This window comes from Thamnophis elegans, chromosome 6, assembly GCF_009769535.1.
Source record: "Thamnophis elegans isolate rThaEle1 chromosome 6, rThaEle1.pri, whole genome shotgun sequence".
Lineage (NCBI taxonomy): Eukaryota > Metazoa > Chordata > Lepidosauria > Squamata > Colubridae > Thamnophis > Thamnophis elegans.
In genome coordinates this window covers 21,807,870-21,825,672 of record NC_045546.1, presented here as the reverse complement: position 1 = coordinate 21,825,672, position 17,803 = coordinate 21,807,870, and the positions used below count along the sequence as shown (strand labels likewise).

Below are 17,803 nucleotides of genomic sequence, written 5' to 3'. Positions count from 1 at the left end.
CCCTGAGATATTGGAACACTGCTATCATGTCTCCCCTAGTCCTTCTTTTCATTAAACTAGACATACCCAGTTCCTGCAACCGTTCTATGTTTTAGTCTCCAATCCCCTAATCATCTTTGTTGCTCTTCTCTGCACTCTTTCTAGAGTCTCCACATCTTTTCTACATCGTGGTGACCAAAACTGAATGCAGTATTCCAAGTGTGGCCTTACCAAGGCATTATAAAGTGGTATTAACACTTCAACTGATCTTGATTCTATCCCTCTGTTTATGCAGCCTTGAACTGTGTTGGCTTTTTTGGCAGCAGCTGCACACTGCTGGCTCATATTTAAATGGTTGTCCACTAGGACTCCGAGATACCTTTCACAGTTACTACTATTGAGTAAGATACCACCTATACTGTACCTGTGCATTTCATTTTTGTTATCTAAATGTAGAACATTACTGTTTTCACCATTGAATTTCATTTTATTAGATAGTGCCCAATGGTCAGGTATGTCAAGATCCTTCTGTATCTTAAGCCTATCTTCTGGAGTGTTTGCTATTCCTGCCAGCTTGATGTCATCTGCAAATTTGATGAGTTCCCCATTTATTCCCTCATCCAAATCATTGATGAAGATGTTGAAGAGTACTGGGCCCAAAACAGCCTTGCCAGAGATTTCTGGCTCTCCTATGCCTGTGAAGACCAGCAAGTTGGCGCACCAGAACCTGGAAGAGCAACAGGCACTCCCATGTCCGGAGTGATGGCTGTGTTTGCCACTTCTGGCACGTGTGCCATAGGTTTGCCATCACAGTCCTAGACTTACAACAGTTCATTTACTGACTGTTTGAAGTTACAATGACACTGTAAAAAGTGACTTATGACTATTTTTCACACTTATGACTCTTTCAGCATCCCCAGGGTCATGTGATTTACATTCAGATACTTAACAATAACAATACTTAACAATTATGACAGTTGCAGTGTCCCAGGTCATGTGATTACCTTTTGTGCCCTTCTGACAAGCAAAACCAATGGGAAAGCCAAATTCACTTAAACAACAGTGTTACTAATTTAACAACTGCTGTGGTTTGCTTAACAAATGTGGCAAGAAAAGTCATAAAATGGGGCAAAACTCACCTAACAAATTTCTCATTTAGCAACATAAATTGTGATCGAAAGTTGTGGATTACTTGTATATGTTTATCCTTCTATCTGTTTGGCATTAGCAAGTAGAGGACTGAATTTGGACTGAATTGTCCTATGCCATTTTTGGGCAAGATCTGACAATTTCCTATCGTTGGGAATAATAAATAAATAAATTGTGTAGAATGTACTTACGGTTGCCATTATTACTGCATAGAAAGTTCTGTGTGTTGAATTTCTCAAACTGGGCAGCTATTAAAAGATAAGGAATTTTGCCCAAGGAAGTTATGGCAACTTGTTGGAAGTTGACACTGGAGGAATTGAGGAAGAGATTTGATTTTAGGTCTGTTGGTAGTATATGAGAATTTATATTCAGATATTTCTGATTCATGATTGGGTGAATTTTTCTGGTTCTTATCATGGTTCCAATATATCAAGTCCAGCAATTCCTACACGTACTAGTAGAAACCACCTACATGCCATGTCATATGGCTAAGAAGTCCAGGAATATATAGAAATAATTTATTCTGATTCTATTAGGTCTATCACTAAGCATGTTAAGCATGTAGTTGGGCTATGTAATAGCTAGCTAGTAATTGTTATATCCTACAATGAGGACAGAGGCATGGGAAGATGTATGTATGTGTATTTCCTCCTATCACTTCTAAATTTCTGCAATTCTGAAATGTGCTAAATATTTTATTTAGCAAAAAGTGGCATTTAATTTCTAATGTTTAGACCATGTGTTTGCAGTGTAGTATACCCTTAACTCAAAGAAAAACAAGAGAACAACTGTGACATACATGCTGAAATTCAAATTTGTCTTCTACTTTTTTTTTACTGCAGTATGTTGTGGTGACCGTCTGTTTGAAAGCTGGCTTAGAAACCACAGCATGGACCAAGGTGAGCATAAATATTAAGTCAGGAGTAGGAATTTCAAATTCGTTTTTTTTTTTGGCTGCCTAAAATTGAATTGCAATTTTATCTAGAAGAAAAAAAAACCAATTCACTTTCACTGTTGGTTTTTTTCCCGAACCCCATCACACTGCTAAACAAATAATTCTCTCAACACTATTCACTAAGTCTGTATTACTATTAATCTTCTCATCATTCCTATCACCCATCTCTTCCCACTTATGACTCTATGGCTGTAATTTTGTTGCTTGTAGCCTTACGATTTATATTGATTAATATGATTTGATTGCTTATTTGTAGCCTATGACTATCGTGTGTTGTACCTTTTGATTCGTGACGAATATATCTTTTCTTTTATGTACACTGACAGCATATGCACCAAAGACAAATTCCTTGACACACTTTTATTGACACACTTGGTCAATAAAGAATTCTATTCTATTCTATTCAGAATTCACACTTAAAATGACATGTGAGAATAAAGATGTAGCCGTTAGATAGGGGGCTCATAGCCATTTGAAGAATTTTCACAGATAGCTATGATTCAGTAAAGACAGTGTGATTATTAATAACCCTTCCCATCATTTGTATTTGGCAATTAAAATGGGAAAGATATAGATCACAGAAGTCACAAGATGAATTGCTCTTCCTGAAAATTGTCTTCCTTGGAAAATAAAGGAAGGAAGAGGCCTCCAGCTCATACATGATAACTTCCCCCCTCCCCACATGCAATGTATTTATCTTGCCAAAGACCCAAAACTCTGGAATCCTAGATTATGGCAGTAACTGAAAAATGGTTAGTTTATTTATAGCTGGGAAATAGAATCTTGCACCTTTGGCCAATTCTCCATGATTGTGTCTCTTTAAAAATCCCCCTCAACTGCAATTCCCATCAGTCCCAGCTAGCATAACCAATGGCAATACTCTCTGGAGTTGACAAGGTTAGGATTGTTGGTCTTATGAAGTACCGAGCCTTGGAAGACTGGGGGGAAAACATGCCAAAATAACAACTGTTATAAAGTTTCCTTTTTAAAGAACTTGCTTTCATAATTTATAGAATCATAAAATCATAGGGTTGGAAAGACCTTGCAGATCTTCTGGTCAAACTCTCTGCTCAAGGCAGAAATCCTCAGGCTAACCAGACAAGTTGCTCTCCAGTCTTGCTTGAAGACTTCCAGTGACATAGCACACGAAATTCCAGGAGGCAAGTTATTCAATTGCTTGAAAGTTATCAAAACATTCATTTCAAGTTTGCCTTTCTCTCTGTTAAGCTCCCAATCATTGGTATCCTATTCTCAGGGCTAGAGTAGGGGTCACCAACCGTTTGGACCTCAGGAACCATTAAATTCATAATTTTAAATCCCGCAGACAATTAATATGATCTGCCTAATGACCGGTTGAATGGCCGTGGCTAGGTGATCATGTGACTGGGTGGGCATGACCAATTCAATGTCACTCACATCAAGGAGCATCTCGCCGGCCTTTACTTGCCCCTCACCTCACACCAGTGGTGGGTTGCAGGCGGTACACCCCGGTACGGGTGTACCGGTGCCTGCTGGGAGCACTGGGTACCATTCCGGTCCGGAGCTCCGGAGGGCCTGCCTGCCATCCTTACCTGTATTTGAGCTCTGAGGTGCTTCTGCGCACATGCACGGAGCGTATGGTGCCTGCACAACACTCCGCCGAACAGCTGGGGCATCACGGAGGCGTTACGGAGCGTTGCAGGAAGTAAGGATGCATTCATGTGGTGGACGCTGGGCCCCGTTGCACCATACCCGTTGCAGAACACACCACTGCCTCCCACCGACTCCTCGCCTGCCCGCCCAGACTTCTTAGGGCTCCAACAGGAAGCAGTTGTTGGAGCTAAGCAGCCACCACGAGAAAGAGTAGCAAAACAGCTGGCTCAGTTCAAATTGGAGGCTCAGCAGAAACACCTCACTGAGGACTATGAGCATAGGCTTTCCATGCAGCTGGAAAACCTGTCGGAATGCAAGGCCAGAAACTGGCACCTGGGGGCTCAATGGGCTGAGACGGTCAGCCAGTTCCAGACCATGATGCAGTCCCACTGCAGCAAGGCCCTCTGGCTCTTTGCCACCAGCGATGCTTTTCTCCAGCCTTCACCCAAAGCCCCGTACCAGGAGACCAAAGCAGACCCCAAGTTTGAACTTCTGCCCCCTTCTAACCCACACAAAAAGATGCTGAAGGGGGAAACTCTCTGCAGCAACACAAACGTTAATTACGCACATCCGTCCCAGGGACCATAGTTTGAGGACCCCTGATTTAGAAAATGCAAATAATGCAAATAATTTTTTCTGCAGAGCACCAAAATTTTATCGTGGACCACCAGTTGGTGACCGCTGCTCTGGAGAATAACTGTATACCAGGATTGTCAAACTCGCGGCCCATGGTCCGGCTGGATCATGTGCTGGCCATGCCAATGCCCGGTTTAGCGAAGGGGGAGAAAGTCACAAGGCGTCACGTGACAATGCCATGATGATGCAAGTTTGACACCCCTTCTCTATACCTTTTGCCCTTCGATGGCCCTTCAGATATTGGAAGACCACTATTAGGTCTCTCTTTAGTCTCCCCTTTTTAGGCTAAATATATCTTGTTCTTTAAACTCTTCTTTTTAGCATTTAGCATCCACTTTCTCTCTGCTGCTTGTCTGCACTTGGGATCAAGTTGAGATGTTTACTGTCTTGTTTTATTTTATTGTAGCTTGCTTGTCAAACTATTTCCATGAAAGATTGTTCTACTGATTTTAATATTCTACCGTTGAGTCCTTTGGGAGGCAGAGTATGCTCATCATTATCTATAGATGGAAAACAGATCACTGACAAAAACAAAAATAAAAGATCACAAGTTAATATGCTGTACCTGAATTCGGTACTTACAGTATGTGGAAACTTAAATCCTTCACTGCGAGCATACATATCTTTTTCATCCCCATCTCATTCCCAAACTTTCAATCTTCATCTAAATCTACAGTTGACTGAATAATAAGAATATAAGTCTTACTGGGACACATTTCAGTTTTATTAATTACTATAGCTGGAAGTTGTTTTATTTGTCACAATATTTACATGCATCATTACATTTTTTTATAAGATAGATCAGTGGTTCTCAACCTTCCCAATGCCGCGACCCTTTAACACCTCATGTTGTGGTGACCCCCAACCATCAAATTGATGTCTTGGTTCCTAAGACCATCGAAAATATGTGTTTTCCGATGTTCTTAGGCGACTCCTGTGAAAGGGTCATTCGACCCCCAAAGGGGTCCCAACCCACAGGTTGAGAACCGCTGAGATAGACAAAACCAGATTTTGATTTTTTTTTTCTGCTATAAATAGATATTTAATAGCTTACTTTTCTGTAAAATGTATAAGGAATATGAATGAATACATCATCATTATTTTGCTTTTATATTTTATATATTAATTTAAAAATTCATGCCAGGAGAAATTAATATTTTAAAAATAATCTAGACCTGTGATGGCGAACCTATGGCACATGTGCCCGAGGTGGCACGCGGAGCCATGTCACCTGACACAGTGCAATGTCACCTGTTCCTCTTCCGAGTTCTTGGTGCGCATGCATGCGCGACGATCGACTGGCCTTCATCTGTATGGCAGTGCTGGAAATTGGAAGAGCTGGTCATTTTCTGGCGTGAGCATGCATGCCAGCCAGCTAATTATCATGTGTGCATGCGCACCAGTAACCAGAAGACTAGCTGCCCAGCGCATGTGCATGCCAGAAACCAGAAGTTCATTTTCTGGTGCATGCATGCCCCCTGGGCAGCTTCTCTTCCAGGTTGTGGCCCAGACAAATGCACGCGGACTCAGCCATCACAGATCTAGACTTTTTTTTCTTCTATATCACTCAAAGTTTGTAATAATTTTTAAATCATGTTTTCCCTTCTTTTAATGAGGGTTCTATAATGATACATTTCAATGCTGGTAAAGATGCTGATGAATATGCAAATTACTATCATTTTTTTGGTCAATTGTTAGCACTTAGCACTTAGACTTATATACTGCTTTACAGTACTTTACAGCCCTCACTAAGCAGCTTACAGAGTCAGCCTATTACCCCCAACAATTTTAACAATTTGGGTCCACATTCTACCCACCTCAGAAGGATGAAAGGTTGAGTCAACCTTGTTAATGCAAAACCTCTGATAGCAACTCTGTCATATGTTGTACAGACAATATTACTTTTATTTTTTTTTAAAAAAAAACAAGTGCTGTTTTCTAAAATAGCGTCAATCCTTGACAAGAATAGATTGTTGATTGATATTTAAAATATATATTCAGAAAAAAATTGACTCAGTAGTGGAAGTATTGTTGGGTGAGGGAAAGAATTTTGATGTGGCGCAGTGAAATGTTTTGGAGCAAGTTTCAGCCAAATTGGGATTTCCAACTTTTTAATTAATTAAATTAATTGAGATTGAATTTAATTGTTATTAATTAGCAACAATTAATTAGTTATTAGCAATTGTCTGTTTTTAACAACTGTTCATGTACAGTAACCAGATGCATTTGCAGTGATGATGAAAAAATATCTTTGTACCCAATCCTTGCAATTGGAAGCTTCTCAGCTTTAAAGCAAAACAAAGCTCAAGTAAGACTGCTGATCCTATAGTGAAATCAATTGACATATTTTTTTCATAATTAATTGATATTTCAATTTTTTTAAAGAAAAAATGTTGTTTAATATGCTGGAAGTATAAAATGATTGAGGGTACATTTCCATATATGAAGTGCAATAGTCACATTACTGTTTTGGCTTCATATTCATAAATATTGTAACATATACATTGTAGATACATTATATATAATAATAACATTAATATAATAAGAATAATGTGTAAATGAAATGTTAAAGTATATTTGTAAACCCAGTGATGATGATCTTCTGAGTTAATTAACCCTAACAATTAATTAATTGAATTAACAAACACCATACAGAATATTAAAAAGCATGTTTTAAGTTTGAGGAGGTGACAGCAAAGAGCAACATGCTGGCCAAGTGGAAAAAAAGTTTCAACATGGGAGTTTTCTCAGAAGTTTCACCAATCTTGTAGCTGGCATAAAACCGGGGGTGGGTTCCTACCAGTTCTCACCTATTCGGTAGAACCGGTTCGTCAAATCTACCGAACCGGTTAGAAGAGGTTCCACCAGTGGACCCGGAAAGCAGGCCACACCTACAGAAGAGGTTCCAAAATTTTTTGAAACCCACCACTGGTCCTTGGATATGATTATTCTACACTATCATGCTCATATTTATAAAACTCAGTGCCTCTGTGAAAGGTAAGGATAACTACTGCGTTTGTGGTGCAATCAGAACATTGTGTGTGTTGAAGATGTTTTAACGCAAACCAAAGATGCCTTTTAAAAAACAAGTTTACATCATATTCTTATGCATGCCAGTGCTGTGTGTGAGGTAATTTAAGGTGGTTCTGACAAGTGTCGTCGGCATCTTCATATCCGGTCACATGGGTAGCAAGCCATTCCCATCTGGTCACATGGGCGGCAAGCCACTCCCATCCGGTCACATGGGTGGCAAGCCACTCCCACAAAGGAGGCCATACCCACAGAGTAGGTTCGAACAATTTTTGAAACCCACCACTGCATAAAACCAAGTGTCAGTCTCGAATGAAGTTGGCCAAACTCTGAAAAATAATAATCAGCAATGTCTTTCAAAGAGAGACCAATACAAAAATTAGCTCCTTTGGAACTTCTTTAAATCATAGCAATTAGAAATTTACTTGAATGGACAACCAATCAAAAATTAGTTTCATGAATTCCAATGATCTGCTCCAATTAAAGATTAGTTCTCTTACGAACATAAGAGCTCATTACTTCCCGCTCAGTTGCTTGTGAGTTGCCAAGAAATGTGCTACAAAGTAGACCACATTCAACTCTGAAGATGGCTTCCCACAATTCTTGGCAAAACATCAATTAATTGGACTTTAGCCTAATATTCTAGAAGCTCATTGGTTCATATTCTGAGGAAATAAAACTGGGATTGCTGCCTGTACTTGAGAAAAGCAGCTGCAGCTAAGCAGAAATGCTTCCCATCCCCATTTCCTCAAGAAGACTCAGCACAGCTCCTGATTTTTCCCAGAAACCTGAGAAGAGTTGGCTCACTTGTTCATTCATTCTCTCCTACTCACAATTTACTTACAATCTTCCATGCCAGCATTCCAGCTGCCTGGCTAATTGAGTCGTACTTTATACTATGGTGTGACCAGTATTGGAAAACAAAAGATCTTCACACAAAAATATAATTGCTAGTCTGGAACTGTTCATAGGTATTGGACTATAATTCCCCAAAGTTTCCATCAGCATGTCAACTACCAGGGAACGTTGGAGTTGCTTAAAACTTCTAGAGAACCCTAAATTTTCAATCGCATTGTCAGAATTTGCAGAATTAAAAGTTGCCTGTGAAAATGTCATTTGTTTGATGATGGGCTTTGTTTAAGTTTTAGTGTTTTTCTATTGTTAGATTTAGTTTGAAGGGAAGATTGCCGGAAAAAGTCCAAAATTCAAAAACATGTTTAGGAATTAATTTGCTTTGTGCATTCAAGATATTGGTCACTGTATAGTGACTATTCTCTGGTGGTTTACAGGAATTATAAGAAATGGCGGAAAAAAAATCCCTATAAAGTAAAGCTAATTTATTATGAAATTCATTAGCAATCATAATACATGAAACATTTTTTTTGCCATAATCACTTAAGGGACATAAAGAGACAGTCTCAGATGTATTCTGCTACTTTACTTTGATTTGTTATTTTAGAGTAATTTTCTACCTATCTATAAATCCACAACTTTTTATATTTATTATTTAACTTTCATACTGTTCATCTAATCTGCAGTATAGTCCCTGCTAGTCTTTACATTTAGTCTGTTCCGAGTTTTACTTCTCATATTCATATTCTTCCATATTTCTGTTTTCTTTCTCCTCCTTCTCAGCAGTTGTCTTTGTATTGAGCAAGCACATTTTCTTCACTGCATAAATTAACTTCCTTCAATCCATATAATGGATTTGAGGGGAAAATACAATGCTACATTAAGTGCTATGTGGAATCACAGCTATAATTCTGTCTGTAGTGGACCTCCTCAGCAGTTCTAAGGAATCTGGCAAGCTTTGGAGGTCTCCCACATTAGTCTGTCTCACTAGACAGACTAATTAGTAGTCTGGACTACTGCAATGCGCTCTACATGGGGCAGCCCTTGAAGAGTATTCAGAGACTTCAACTCGTCCAGAACGCAGCCGCGCGAGTGATTGTGGGTGCACCTCGGTACACCCACGTTACACCTATCCTCCGCGAGCTGCACTGGTTACCGATTAGTCTCTGGATACGCTTCAAGGTGCTAGTCGTAACTTATAAAGCCCTTCATGGTATTGGATCTGGGTACTTGAGAGACCGCCTGCTGCCAATTACCTCCCACAGACCCATTAGATCTCACAGGGTTGGCCTCCTCCGAGTGCCATCTACCAGCCAATGCCACCTGGCTATTACCCGGGGGAGGGCCTTCTCTGTGGCAGCTCCGGCCCTCTGGAATGAACTCCCCGCAGGGATTCGGACCCTCACCTCTCTCCAGGCCTTCCGAAAAGCCGTCAAAACCTGGCTTTGCCGGCAGGCCTGGGGGTGATGAGTTCCCTCCCCTCTCGACATGTATGGTTGTGCGACTGTTGTCTACTTTTATTATTTGTATTTTGTCTTTTATGTTCCCCTTTTTTCCCCCTTGAATTGTTCGCCGCCCTGAGTCCTCCCGGAGAAGGGCGGCATACAAATAATAAAATACAAATACAAATACATCTTTCCATTTTAAAATACTCCCAAGATTGATCCAGGCATTTTTGCCACTTTGGAGATCTAATTTGCATTAAAGAAACTATGAATACAGACATGCTAGTATGTTTGCATGTCTAAAACACACCAAGAATTATCAGCCAATTAGTTCTTGTCCTTTCTGGTGTGCAACCTTGACATTTTCCACAATTTACTATTGACATTTCCTGAGCTGAAATTATTTCATTCAACCGTAAAGTAACTTTGGCATAAAGATGGATTGCAAACACATGATGATGATGACGATGATGATGATGATAGTGATATGCAATCAGCAGTGGGTTTTATGTTGCCTCAGTGCCAGGACTCCACTGTTGTTTGCAATACTCTCCCCAATTTGAAGCGTGATATGTGCTTATTTGCTTTCCTTTTTTTTAATTTCTTGTTTTGATGTATTATTTTAAATCCTGTTCCTGGCTAGGGTTTTGCAAGGCAATCAGTGACTTCATTATATATAATCCTAAACAAACAAACAAACAATCAAGGATAGGTAGCTAGTTTACAGCTATTCCTTCCTACCTTCTCTCCAGGGGTGGGTTGCTGCCGGCAATACTGCTGGTTCGGTGCACACGCAGTTTTGCACACGTGCACTCCATTCATGCATGCGCCAGACACACACTCTGTGCACATGTGCAGTTGTCCATAAATAAGTTTGTGTATGCACAGAACATTAAAACATGAAAAAAACCATGCCACACTGATCGGTTTGGAAGTGTGGCAGGCCTGGGCCACTGCCGGTTCCACCATCCCAGGCCAGCAAACCACTACTGGTTCAGCCAAACCAGTCCAAACCGGTAGAAACCAACCTCTGCCTCCCTCCCTCTTTCTTTCTTTCTTTCTTCCTTCCTTCCTTTTTTCTTCCTTCCTTCCTTCCTTCCTTCCTTCCTCTTTTTCTCTCTTTCCTTCCTTCTTTCCCTTCCTTCCTTCCTTTCTTTTTTTTCTTTCTTTCTCTCACAGAATTGAAATTGGCCATCTTTCTCCAATCTTCTACCAAATGCAATTTTTCCTTCCTAGCTCAGGAGAAAGGCAGGGTGCTGAAAATAGTGCTAGAATAAGAGGGGGAAATGTAAGGAAGTGGAGTGACCTCACTCACTTTGGCTTTCTCTCCGTTCATCAAGATGTGATAACCATCAACTAATATATAACCACTCACATACACATAAACACATATATGTACAATGTTGCCCACTCCCATTTCAAATACTCATGTCAGGTATACTTGACATTTCCAAAAGTAAGATTCTTCCCACAAATGAATGTGAGGAACAACGCAAGAGAAGTCTAGAGATGCCTAGGTGGATATTTAAACTAAGCTCGTGGAAACAATATGCCTTTTAATATAAGAGAATAGATGTTTCAGGTGGATGCCTTGTAGAAAGCCTGTTAATCGTGAAAAGACTGCAGCATTACATTCATTTTCCTAGGATTAAGTTCTGACTGACTAGAGATTTCACATTTCTGGAGAAACCAGAGGATTTTAAAAAATATTATAAGCACTGTTAGGACCAAAAAAAAAATCTTTTGAATTAGTGCATTTGAAACATCGCGGAGAATTGTTCTTCATAAATCGTTCTTCATAAAACCTATGAAGAACGATTGCAGGAACTGAATATGTTTAGTTTAATGAAAAGAAGGACTAGGGGAAACATGATAGCAGTGTTCCAATGTCTCAAGGGTTGCCACCAAGAAGAGGGAGTCAGACTATTCTCCAAAGCACCTTAGCGTAGGACAAGAAGCAATGGGTGGAAACTACTGTATTTTTCGGAGTATAAGATGCACCTTTTTCCCTCAAAAAAGAGGCTGAAAATCTGGGTGCGTCTTATACACTGAATACAGCATTTTTTTGCCTCCTGAAACCCTGCCCCTTCACCAAAATGGCTGTGCAGAGCTTGTAAAAGGCTTTCAGAGAGCTTCTGGGGGCTGGGGAAGGCAGAAATGAGTGAAAAAAGGGTTTGTTTTTTTTTGCTCAATTTGTCCTCCCCCCAGGAGTACTCTATAAGCCTCCTAAAGGCTATGCATGTAATTTTTTTGACAAAAAACGGGCTCATTTTAGCAAAAAATGAGCCAATTTTGCTTGTTGGTGGGGGCACCTCCTAGGAGCACTCTGCAAGCCCTCTAAAAGGCTATAGATGCCTTTTGGGGGGGGGATGGGCCCATTTTAGCAAAAAATGTGCCATTTTTGGGAGGTTTGCAGACTGCAAAAAACTTTTTTTTTTAATTTGCCTCTTCAAAACCTTGATGCGTCTTTTATTCCGGTGCATCTTATATTCTGAAAAATACGGTAATCAAGGAGAGAAGCAACTTAGAACTGAGGAGAAATTTCCTGACAGTTAGAACAATCAATCAGTGGAACAGAAGTTGCCTCCAGGAGTTGTAAATGCTCCAACACTGGAAGTCTTTAAGAAGATGTTGGATAGCCATCTGGCCGAAACGGTATAGGGTTTCCTGTCTAGGCAGTGCGTTGGACTAGAAGACCTCCAAGGTCCCTTCCAACTCTGTTATTCTATTCTATTCTATTTCACATGTGAATGCACACTAAGAATAGTTTTTTAGTCGAGGGAGGGGACAGCAGACAGCAACATGCTGGCCTAGAAAACATGAAAGTTTCAACATGGGAATTTTCTCAGAGGTTTCACCGATCTTTTTGCTGGCATAAAATCAAGTGTCGGTCTTGAGTGAGGTTGGTCAAACCTTTGGTGGGGGAGAAAAGGACTCAAAGGAAAATAATAACTTAACGGCAGCGAGACTGTTGGTTGCGCAATACTGGAAGAAGGAAGATTTGCCTACAATCCAAGAATGGACACTGAAAGTCACAAATTTAGCCGAGATGGCGAAAATATCTGCATATCTTAAAGACCATTCAAATGAGAGATACAAACGAGACTGGGAAAAATGGATCGATTATATACAAAATAAATATGGAACTAAGAAATTCCAGATAGCCTATGCTTAAGATTAGGAATGATTTGAACTGTTTAAAGTTAATTTAGCAAGGAGGAGCTAAGTTCAATGTAAAGAGGTTATTAATTTCTTACTTTTATTTTTTATCAATATATCTTAGACTGTGGTTGTTAAATATCCATACCGTGTACGGGTTCTGGGAAGTCGGGGGGGGGTAGGTTTTGGGGGTTCGGGGGTTCGGGGGGGGGGAGGGAATTATTCCAGGTTTGATTTTAAAGTAGTATGAGTGCACATGTATATTGTCTTCTTTTATAACATGATATTGTCAGTGTAATGATATACATGTGATTATATGTCATGGAAATGAAAATAAAATATTCTAACACAGAAAGGAAAATAATAACTGAGGGGCCCAATGAGGCTGGCAAGGGAGAAGAAAGACTCGTGCAATCTTGATGGGTGTGTTTCTTTTCTCCTACAGTTCAGTCACTTGGCTGTCTGGGGAAGCATGCTGCTCTGGCTCGTCTTCTTCGGTGTTTACTCTACTATCTGGCCTGTCATTCCTATAGCACCAGACATGCTTGGACAGGTGAGTCATTTGGCTGTGAAAGATCAAAGATCTAGGAGTTTTGGTCACCCAAAACTATCCTAAGTAACTCAGTGGATTGGTTGATTTTAAGGAAAAAAATCTACTGAAAGCTTATTCTAATTTTGTTTAAAACATTCTCCAGAGTGGAAAACATTGCCTTTTTTTTTTAAAGAGATAATTGCATAAAATGTAAACACTGGGACTGTAATCTATGGGCTCACATAAGAAACACAATATTGGTGAATAAAAACACATATTATAGTTTAATGTGATGGCTTGGTTTCTATAACACCATGAATCACAGGCTGCTAAGTTTCTCGCTTTCATGTGGTGTAGTGTGTTGTGTGACTCCAGCCAATAAGTGATAGAAGGCCACACTTCACATAATATATTTAGTAAGGTTGCCACAAAGCTTACTCAGTCAAAGAAAATATTAATTGTTGATTGTGCCTGCCTATGAATGAACTCAATCATTCCTCCCAGGGAACTGATTACATAAACCATAGAAGTTTATTCGCTGATTATTTAGGAAGCTAGGATCTCTGGATTGTTCATCTTGTAACAAGTCAGAGTTAGGAAACAGTTATAAACCATAGACTTTGCCACCTAGCAAGAAGAAAAGTGAGCAAGTATGTTAATTAGTCATAGAAAACCAGGAATTTTTAGCAAACGAGCTTAGCATGATACCATGTAAATTATTAAATTAGTTTTCCGTAATTACAGTGAGGAATATTTTGTTGGATAGGAAGTTGCATTCAACAAGTGAGGAAAAGGCTAGAGTTGATGGAGTGAGGAAAAGATTGAACTGGGATTTTGGCATGATTTTCTGGGGCAAGGATTTTATCTTTCTTTCTTTTAGGCTAGTTGAGTATTTCCTTACTTTTTAAACTTGTGTATGTTACACTTACTCTGGGAGGCCAAAGTACACAACAAAATGATGCTAGAAGACCATATGGGGACCTTTCAAACAGAGTTACCCACTCTGGGAATGTTGAATTAAAACGGAATTAAAACTGCCTACATTTGGATAGAACAAAAAAAAATATATGATTTTCTAAGTAGGAAAGCCTACTTTCAGAATCTGCTATTCATGAGACTTCTCTAGCAGTGGTGTCTCTCATTTGTTGTTTTAATAAGTACTGAGAATTGTAAATACTAACAGAGTTGGAAGGGACCTTGAAGGTCATCTAGTCCAACCCACTGCTCATGCAGAAGACCTGTACTAGGGATTCAAACCGTCAAACTGCTGACCTTTCTGATCAACAAGCTCAGTGTCTTAGCTGCTGAGCCACCTAGTCATTCATTCAGTCCAATGTGTTTTTTTCTATTTGAGTAAATATTTTAAATATTGCTTTAATAATAATTATCAATAAATTGGAAAAAAACAAAAACAAATCCCAAGGCAAAATGCTTATAAATAATACTTATTATATATTTAAAAACATCATTATGTATAATACATCTTATATTATTACATATTTTCTTCTGCAAAAACTCAGTTTTAGTCAAAATGTTTTATCATTGGAAGGAACAAGAGAGAGGTAATTCCTGTGTACTATGTATATCATTAGTTGGTTACACATGTTTAATTCATGATTAGGGCTGGGGACAAATTGTTTTGCATTTTGTTGTGAATTTACAAACTTCCTGAAATTAACATGTGCACTGAACACAATTTTGCAAACTTTCCTACATTTTGCAATAGGAGTTGTAAACAGCAACAAGAGCTAAGTATAAATGCACACATGAGCAGAAACCGCATACAAAAATTAATAGTTTGGTAAAGGTGGCATATTAGAATGGCATATTAGGATGTTGGGGAAAAATGCATAGAAATGTGTCTTTAGAATAAATGTTTATGAAAAAATGTGCAAAATGTTATGTTGACATTTTACGTACAAACTGCCAAATGATGTGTAATGGGATGGAAGAAATCGAAAGCTAGAAAAACAGAAATCTGAGCAAGATTGATCTTGACAGATCATCCACTCCTTGTCATTGGCATGCATTTGTGACCCAAATTTGATTGTACATTAATACTCTCCTTAGAAGGTTTCCTAGTTGGTGGTTTCTTTTACAATACACCAGTTGTAAACCAAAAGTTTTTGCAAGGCATATTATATATCTCCTCAGGATTTGGGGTATTCTTTTTCTCGGACTTGTGGAAATGAAAGGAAATATACCTGCAAAATAAATTATTGGGGATTGCAACCAGAAGGGGAGCTCTGCATGTCACTTACTGTTAACTCTTAAAATGTTGGTGGGATTTTGGATTTGCTTTTTCAATATCTGTTCGGTTCCAGGTGGTGAAACCTTTCCCTTCTGTGTCATGATTTCACTCTATGGAGAATAGGGTGAAATAATGATCCTGTCAAAACCACTCAAGGGCCCAATGGGAACAAGAAAAATAGGAGATTAAAAAAAAAAAAGAGGACATAAGAAAATAAAATCAGTTTGTGCCCATTGTGATCAAATAATTGTGCTCTCTGTTAGTAGATGAAATAAAGTTTGCAATATGTATGTTTGCCCCATTTGTATCTGTCTTTGTTATAATAGAAGGGAAATGGTTTTTATGAATAAAAGAAAGGATTTCAAAATGAAATCCCAACTCCAAGTCCGAGTCTCCTTTCCCTGTTTTATAATATTTCCCAGAGAGAAGAAAAGTTCCAAATCTGTGTTCCTGGTCCTTCCTTGCCAACCCAGATAGTACAGAGACAAATATGTTAGCAGCAGAGCGTAACACCATCACATATGCTAAGCAACTTATAGCAGTGGAGAAGAGCATAAAACATTTCACTTTGGAGATGTTTGAATTATACCATTGTGAAATCCCCAACCTTCTTCCTAAATTGAGGGCCCTGCTGGTTCTTCCTCTCTATAATCCCATTTCTACAATTGTCCATCATAGGAACATTTCCTTTTTCTATGGGGATCCAAGCTTCACTTTCCTTTCCATAACACCTTTCAGGTGTAAGAGTTACTCAGCATATGAGCAACTGCTATTAGCCCAAGGGTGGGCTGCTACAGGTTTACCCTGGTTTGGCTAACATTATGGCTGGTTTGGAGAAACTCCAAATCCCACCCCTGGCTGGCCCTGCCCACTCCACCCTGCCACACCCCTCCCAGGAGTCGCCATGCAGCCCGTTTTGGATGCAAGGTAAGTGCAGGGCCCGTGTGCAGGCTCAGGGAGTGGGAAAAAGCAGGCCTCCCAGAAGTTCCAGAGGCTGGAAACCGGCCCATTTCCAGCCTCCAGAGGGCCTCGGGAGCCCGGGGAGACAGTTTTCACCCTCCCAAAGGCTTGAGGAAAGCCTCCGGAGCCTGGGGAAGGCAAAAACACACACCCCCTGCCACCATGGTGCAGGAGGCTGTCTCGACCATGCCCACAATGGCCACACAGAGAACCCGTTGCTGAAATTTTTGAAGCCCACCCCTGTATTTGCCTATTTTGGCTGTACGCATATGCAAACAGTCCATTGGATGAAAATGTTGGGGAGGCATGCTTGAAGGACAAGAACAATTCTATGTTCACTGTGGAGAGGCAGGAAAGGGAGATGGTCCCTAGATTCATCAGTGCTCAACACTGCAGTGCATCTCTGCAGCTGAGAAGATGGGTGAGAGTAATACATATATTATGAATGAATGAATGAATGGACCATTCATTCACAGTCAATAGCTTGATATTACAGCACATGGTTTGTCTTCTGAAGTTATAGTTAACCCACTAATCTTTCCAAATAAGGTGGCAAAGATCCAAAGAACCAAGGCTGGTGAATGTAGGGTGTAATAAATCAGAGGGGGCAGTTGTCAATCTCATGATAAAGCCGCTTCTTCATTAATTGTTTCCTCCCTATACATCTTATGCAAATATTCTGATCAGAGAAGGAATAGAGATTGAAACCAATTAGCAGTGAAAACTGAGTACTGCTCCTAAGAAGGAAAAAAAGAAATATACAACCAAGAAAGTTAACAATTTTTTGTTTTACAAAATATAACTCTACTTTCGAAAAGAAGCAAAATAATAACCAACCAAAAAAGAACATTTTAAACGTGACTTATCATTTCTGAAGTTAGTAATAACTTCTGTTAAACAAGGGAACTATACTCACCATTTTCTGTCAAAGCTGGTAATGGTCTAATAAATATTACATTTGTGTTCTGGTTTAAGATAGGGGATAATTGGGTTTTAAACAATTGTCATGGACAGATTTCTAGGGTGAGAAGAAAGAATGACAGCTGACAAAACAGGATTTGCCAGGATGCCTGTGATTGGCAGAGAAACAACTAAGTCCTTAGATATTATTCCACAGCATCCTCAATATATTCTTGGCTCATGATTCTAATTCATATTTCCATAAATTAGGCTGAAATTGATTACAAGCATCGTGAAAAGCAATTAAATTTCTTTTTTTACAG

The 17,803-nt window shown here is 39.5% G+C and overlaps 1 protein-coding gene across 1 annotated transcript in view; it reads left to right on the top strand.

The window, feature by feature from the left end:
• ATP8A2 (ATPase phospholipid transporting 8A2) overlaps positions 1–17,803 on the top strand; it is a 361,217-nt gene that overhangs the window by 251,909 nt on the left and 91,505 nt on the right. Inside the window, exons 31-32 of the mRNA XM_032219218.1 lie at positions 1,971–2,027; positions 13,283–13,390. Of these exons, the coding sequence (XP_032075109.1) occupies positions 1,971–2,027; positions 13,283–13,390 (165 nt within the window). The remainder of the gene's footprint in view (positions 1–1,970; positions 2,028–13,282; positions 13,391–17,803) is intronic.